General features: G+C 44.5%; 1 protein-coding gene across 1 annotated transcript in view; it reads right to left on the bottom strand.

Moving 5' to 3' along the window:
* Positions 1–1,805: 1,805 nt before the first annotated feature.
* Positions 1,806–6,897, bottom strand: part of chd7 (chromodomain helicase DNA binding protein 7) — an 88,657-nt gene continuing 83,565 nt past the window's right edge. The window contains exons 37-41 of the mRNA XM_028020067.1: positions 5,942–6,157; positions 5,691–5,831; positions 5,231–5,335; positions 4,977–5,157; positions 1,806–4,908 (exon numbers count right to left, since the gene is read on the bottom strand). Of these exons, the coding sequence (XP_027875868.1) occupies positions 3,968–4,908; positions 4,977–5,157; positions 5,231–5,335; positions 5,691–5,831; positions 5,942–6,157 (1,584 nt within the window). The 3' untranslated portion in view covers positions 1,806–3,967. The remainder of the gene's footprint in view (positions 4,909–4,976; positions 5,158–5,230; positions 5,336–5,690; positions 5,832–5,941; positions 6,158–6,897) is intronic.

Below are 6,897 nucleotides of genomic sequence, written 5' to 3'. Positions count from 1 at the left end.
TTGCTTTTTCTCCCCCACTATTTTACTTTTAAATCAGTTCCTCTTCTTGGAAATCTTTCACATCCTCTGTTCTGGGTGAGTTTCACACAGGAAGGTCACCGATGGCGCACGGCCTTCTAACTCCATGCACTGTCTGAACAGTCATAGCTGGCTGTGTAAACAGAGGCCCAAAGCAAACATGGAAGTTTAAAGGGTTCACACAATCATTTTTGCATAAACTTCTCTGATGTTTTCCAGATTTTTGTTATCGTAAGACAATAAAGAGCCACTTTGTGCTCTGCTCTTCCTGAACTAGCTGTTAAAACCTTTATACAGAAAACTTTATTTTAAAAAGATGGATGAGTTTCTGTGTAAATATGGCCAGCGAAGCTTTCACTTTGAGGCCTGACATGCAGGTTGATGTGTCAAAATCAACTATTTTTTATGATTTCGGCAGTTTTGCACTTCAAATTTAACTGGAATCAAAAGCAGCTTAGGCTAGACTTCTAGTTTTATTGGCCATTAAGCTATATGTTGGTAAATTTGTGCAATACCTGCAGCCACAATAGCTCAATAATTTACACTTTTCTGATACCAATCGACAAAAAGCCAAGCCGATATTTTTAGCTGCTAGAGGGAAAACAGTGTTTTATTTCCTCATCACAAACAAGTTTTTTTTACTCCCTTTCCCCGTCATGCAGAAAACATATTTGGATAACGGATGGTTTGGAACCAATGCAAATTTAGGAGCTCGTCCATAACGTTTATCCTTTTTAACCCAGCGTTATATGGAGCTCTTCTGTGACAGTGTTTTCTAATAAAATATTGAAGAAGATCACTGACTTCAGCACAAACCGTGGGTAACTTGGAGAAACAGCTTCGGTTTAAGTATGAGGCTAAATCAACCTAAAACCCCTGCGACCAGACCTGAAGATCAAACTCCAATCTGATGGGAATCAGGACAAAAAGCAACACCAATGTCACTCATTTACTGAGAGCTAATAAATAAATATACATAAAAATTAGAAAAGTGTTTAACATTTTGTAACGTTGGCTGGCTCTTCCCGACTACCGTACTATAAGCCAAACACCTTTGGACTTTCTTTGCCCTTTAATTATTAAACTTTAATACCATTTACAGTAACAACTAGTTTTAAGCTAATCCACTCCATTGTGTTTTTTGGGCTAGGTTTAAAACATTCTGCTCTGTTCCCTGAAACTGATGTAAGCCATATTTTCAAGCCATTTGTGGTAAAGATGCAATGTCAGAAGATAAATTATTAAATATAAAGCTGTTTTGTTATAATATACCTCCTTATTTCCTTTAAATAAGCAAAGATATTCACATTTAAGGCTCAAAATATTTCCAAACACAATGGCTTGTTCTGTGAATATTTGAGAGATCTTAAAAGCCTGAAAGCAGACTTTTTATGACCCTGCAGAAACATAAAATTTATTGAAATTTATTCACAGTGGCTCTCAAAAATGTCCCCACCCTGTAAAAGTGCCAGATTTGTGGTGTAAAAATTTAACTAAATAATAAAAAACAAATTCCACACGTGCAGCGCCAATTATTCTGCACAATTCAGCTGGAAAACACATCAGTAAGGTGGGGAAATGTGGAAAAAAACCCCCCAAAAACACAAGATGTTTTGTTTGCCCTTTAATTATTAAACTTCAATACCTTTTACAGCAACGGCAATTATTTAAGGGTTTAGCCTTAAATAATTGCTGAACCCTATTCCGTTTTCTTTCCAACATGCATGTATATGCCATGTATTTCGCTCAGGTTTGTTTGCTGTAAATAATGAGATAAAGGCAGAGAGTTGGTTTCCTAGGCGAATATCATGATTCACTTTTATTAAAAGCATCATAGCTACAAGTCATCATACATGATGTCTCAAAAAAACAAAACAAAAAAGAAAAAAATTACACAAACCAAAAAAGAAAAAAGGAAAAAAAAAACATTTACATGGTATGTCTGTAAACTTCAAGGCTAGATAAGAATTTTGAGGTAATGCTCTTCAGCTTGCTGGCTAAAAGTAACAAAATGTCCTTTGTTTTCAAGAAAAGTAGCTAAGTAATAAAGGTACCTGATTAACTTTACTCTTTAACACCAGTGCATCAACAGGAAAAGAGTGAGACAAAAAAATTGATTGCAGTACTTATTTTGTCCTCATTTACAGTTTGCTTCTCTACTCATACGACACTTGTGGTTATTCATAGGGTGAGCGTGTTGGGAGAGTGATGTTGGAACATTCAAAAGCTGCCTCGGTTATTGCTGTCTCAGCGTTAGAGAGGAGAACGAGGATCTTTGTGACGGAGGGGGGTGGTGGTGTAGGTGGAGGGGGGAGGCGGCGGGACGAAGACCTCCGACTCACTTGTCTCCCTGGCCCAGCGCTTGTCGTTTTTAAAATGTACTTTTAAATATTGGAACCACTTGCAGCACTTTATTCTTCTCAGACACTAGAACTGGCCTTTGAGGGTTGTTGGAGGAGAGGGGGAAATAAATTAAGCACCACTCGTGCTTTCAAGTACTTATAAACTTAACTTAGCGAGCAGAGTTGAACTACATGTAGAAACTTTGAAAAGTCCTGTCTCAGTCCTGTTTGTGGCCAGGCCTGGTGTCAGTGTGTGTGACTAAAGCAAACAGTCTTTAAAGAAGGAGATCGCCACAGGGGAGCAGCACTTGGTCTGGAACTACCGGGATGTGGAGGAAGATTAAAACTACATTTCGACGGGGCAGCGACCGGGAAATAACGCAACGACCTCTTTAACGAATCGACCTGAAACGTTGCATCCCTGCTTGGACCGCCGCTCCAAATTCATTCACGAAGGCCCCTCTTGTGAACAGGGGTGGTGGTGGTGGCTGGGTTTTGGCAGCATGAAGCGGACCAATCAGAAGGCCTGACCGGCAGCAGGACCCAGCCCGCCCGGCAACCCCGGAAAAGACAAAACAAAACAGAACCAAAAAAAAAAAAAAAAGCAGCCGCCTCCAAAAGGAGAGAGACACCAATCGGATGTGGCAGTAGGAAAGACTCCAGACTGGTTTTCAGTGTGGGACTGGGTTTAACAGTATCGATTCAGCGTGCAGACAAACAGTCAAAACGAGGAAAAAGGGGGGAAAAAAAACAAAACAACAGGAGAAACAGTCATATGACCTACGAGGGGTTAGTGTGTAGTGGTAGCCTCCTGAAAGTGTGTGCTGCTCTTCATCAAGTATACGCCTGGATGGTCGAGAGACGGAGAGAGTCTGGTTTGATTTCCTCATCAGTGTCTTACTGGTCTGATATGTGAGAACTTAAAACAACATCTGCTCTAAAACAGAGCATCTCTATCGATTCATTTTGCAGCAGCTTTATCAGACAGACAGCAGGATGAGCTGTAATGCTGTTTTTCTTTCTTTTTTTTTTTTTGAGAACTGACGTCAGAAGAAGCAGCAGGAGCTTCTTCTTCTGGTTTGGATGAGACGCTGCCGGCAACAACATATCGGTCCAGACAAAAGGAGAGAGAGGCATAAATGACTCGAGAGCTGAAAGCAGCAACAATAATATTAATTAGAATAATAGTACTATTGGAAACATGTGAAGTCCTATTTTGTGGAAAAAAGAAAAACAAAACAAACCAAAAAAAAACAAAACAAACAAGAGGTGGGTACAGAGTTGACGGCGCGCACCGACCGGAGAGAAGGAAACAGTCTTTGAAGGAGAGCCGAGCTCGGCTAAGGACTTTTCCCTGACTACACTATCGATCAGAGAGATTTAACTTAATACAAACACATCTTGTCCTCTCTGACGCATAGTAAATACACCTGGTTAAACGACAAAAACGTGAAATAGAAAACGTCAACAAAAGCTCAAAGGAAAAACAAAAAGTTTGTAATAGTTTGGATATTTCTGTTGGAGGCGTGAAAACGTGCAACAGAGGGAGGAAGTGTTCAAGGCCAGTCAGTTTTTTTTTTTGTTTTTTTTTTTTACGTTTTCCCGCTTCAGTCACTCGTTCCGTTCTGGGGAGACGCCGCCGACTCCTCCGGCATTCCTCCGCCCGTCACTCCTTCCTCTTTCTGCTCCGCCGAGTCCGTCTCCTCTCCCTCCTCCTCTTCCTCTTCCTCCTCGTCGTCCACAGCCTTCCCGTCGTCCCTCTTCTCCCCCTCGGCGTCTCTCGGCGGGTTCGGGGTGGAGGCGCTGTCGCCCAGCGCCCCGGCCATGGCGCTCTGCAGCTCGGCGAGGGAGGCGGTGGGGAAGCCGGGCAGGCTGAGGCCGGCCAGGCCCGGCGGGAGGAACATGGAGGGGTAGAGGAGGCTGGGCGCCATAGTGGACAGCAGGAAAGGGTTGAACGCCAGGGAGTTGGCCGACATACCGGCGGCGGCCAGGAGGGCGGCTGTGTCCCCATTGATGGAAACCTCTGCTGGAGCCTCGGCGGCCGCCATCTTGGGAGCACCGGACGCATCGCCGACAGGTTTCTCCTTTTTTTCAACCTCTTCCTCCATCTTCCTCTTCTTGGTCTTTTTCACGCCCTCCTCCTCTCCCTCCGCCGTCTCCTCTTCTTCATCATCTTCCTCTCCCATCTCGTCTCCGTCTTCTCTCGCCTCCTTCTCCCTCTTTGCCGTCTCCTCCCCGTTGCCTCCGTCTCCCTCCAGCGTCCCGTTGGTGTTTCCGGAAGCAGCGGTGGCAGCCAGGTTACCTCCAAATATTCCTCCAAGGCTGAACATGTTGGGAATGGCGGCGGCCATATTGGGAAGCCCTCCCATGCTGGGGATCATGAGGGGCAGCATGGAGGCGGCGGCGGCGTTGGCGGTGGACTGTTTGGGGTCAGCAGGTGGCGGGAAGGCCATCAGACCAGCAGCCAACTGGAGCGACTGAAGGCTCTGGAGAGACGACAGGTCCATCCCTCCGAACAGGCTGCTGAGCAGCAGCGGGTTGATTCCCCCTGCGGGACACAAGTGGAGTTAAACTGAGCCCAGATCAGATCCGTCTCCGTCCGGAGCAGAGCTGTACCTGCAGAGGAAGCGGCTGACGCCAGCGACGCCTGTGCAGCCTGCGCTGCCGCCGCGGCCTGAGCGGCGGCGGCCGCCTTCACTATTTCCGATTTGGGTCGCCGCCCTCGACGACGAACGCCTTCCTCTCTGACAACAGGGCCGGTCAAAAGGCGGTCAAACATGGCTTCCGGGAGGAAACCCTGAGAGGAGGTCTGTGGTTAGAAGGCGACTAGAGGGAAACCACAGCAGAGTCGATACAGAGGAGACACTCACCGACTGTTTGACGATGTCTGTCCAATCAGGAGCGATGGAGAACTCGGGGTTCTCCAATAACCACCTGGGGAGCTCCTTCATTGGTGGAGCCATGGCCCCACCCATCTAAAAACCAGGAAGGAGAAGTGATCAACCAATCGTCACCTTGACGAGGCGTTTGTTCCTCAGAACCCTCCTCTGCTTTATTCTGTCCTTTACAAAGTTAATAAGTTTCAACCACAAGCTTTATTGTATTGTTTCTTGAATGCACTACCAAGTAGATTCTTTGTAAAACTTTATGTTGGTTATGTCAACTTAAGTACATTCTAACTGCCTACAGGAAAAACTAAATTCATAGAACTTATGACAAAAACTAAACATAAATGGCCTCAAAAGTAACAAATTAATCATAATTTGACTTTTTCGTATTGCTGTACTTTCTCCTGTTGTTTCTGAGACTCATGTCAAAATGGACGTTTACCTTGCGTCCATTCCGTCTGTTGACCACAGGGACTCTCTCGTCTCCGGTCAGCGTGTTTATGTCGATCTTGTTGGGGTTTCGACAGCGATGGCGCTTCTGCTTGGGCTTGGAGAACTGAGATAACAGCAACTCCTCGCTCTTCTAGAAACGAGAACAGAGAGGTGAGGTGTGAAGCACAGCAAAATTAAAGAACAGAAAAACGTCAGTGAAACGATGAATAAATGAGCGTCGTATGAATGAAGAGCGTTTACTGGTGTGAATCCAGTCATGTCCATGGTGTATGTGGGATGCTGTCTCAGCCACTCTCCCAGGTCTTTGCTGGAGACGGGCGTCTCCTCCTCCTCCAGGCTGCCTGAGGCCAGAGAGCGGGCGTTGGGGCTCTGCTCTGGGACGCTGATCGGTCTGTGGGGCTGGGGCGCTTCCTGGACCGCCTCCACTCCTGAAATCTTTGTCCCATCGGAATCATCCTGGAAATGATGAAGGATTAGTTTAACGCGGCTTGAAGAAACCTGAGCACATAAAACATCTTTAAAGGTGACCTAGTACGCTTACTTGAACAGGTTAGGTTAGTTCTATAGGATATCCGAAACAATTGTTACATTTTTAGCACCAAATCATTCTTAGATAATGAGATTTTAGTCTGGTATTTTGAGCTCCTTTCAGAATGAGCTGCTTTAGGGTTCTGTCTCTTTAAATCCAAAAATACCACATGGTTTGTTTTTAGAAGCAGTAGAGAGTAGAGATGCACCAATCAGATATTAATATTTGTATCGGTCTTGATATTGAAAAAAATTCTAGATCAGGTATCGGTGGCAATGTACCTGACCAACAAGGGCAGATCTACTTAGTCTAGTTCTATGCTTTGTGCTGTGACATCATGCTTTCTTATTCATTTTACATTATATTTAGATTACATTCCTAATTGAACTTTCTCAGCCATTTGCAAAAAGCTTTGCTGTAGTTTATTTTAGTCAACTTTTTGTTTTTGTCAGTTTCTTTCTTATTTATTTATTTTACTTTGTCTGTGCAATTAATCATAATTGCACAGACTGAACAAAGGAAGTTGTGTTGTATTTAGATGTTTGGCCAAGCTTGTGAAGCTATTAGCGTGTACTGGTGCTGGTTAATGTCTGTGTTAAAAAAATAAATAAATGAAGTCAATCCTGAATCAGATGCTAAACTTCAGATGTCTTCATTGGTATCGGAA

Source organism: Xiphophorus couchianus, chromosome 6 (assembly GCF_001444195.1).
Source record: "Xiphophorus couchianus chromosome 6, X_couchianus-1.0, whole genome shotgun sequence".
Classification (NCBI taxonomy): domain Eukaryota; kingdom Metazoa; phylum Chordata; class Actinopteri; order Cyprinodontiformes; family Poeciliidae; genus Xiphophorus; species Xiphophorus couchianus.
This window is presented reverse-complemented; position numbering and strand designations above follow the sequence as displayed.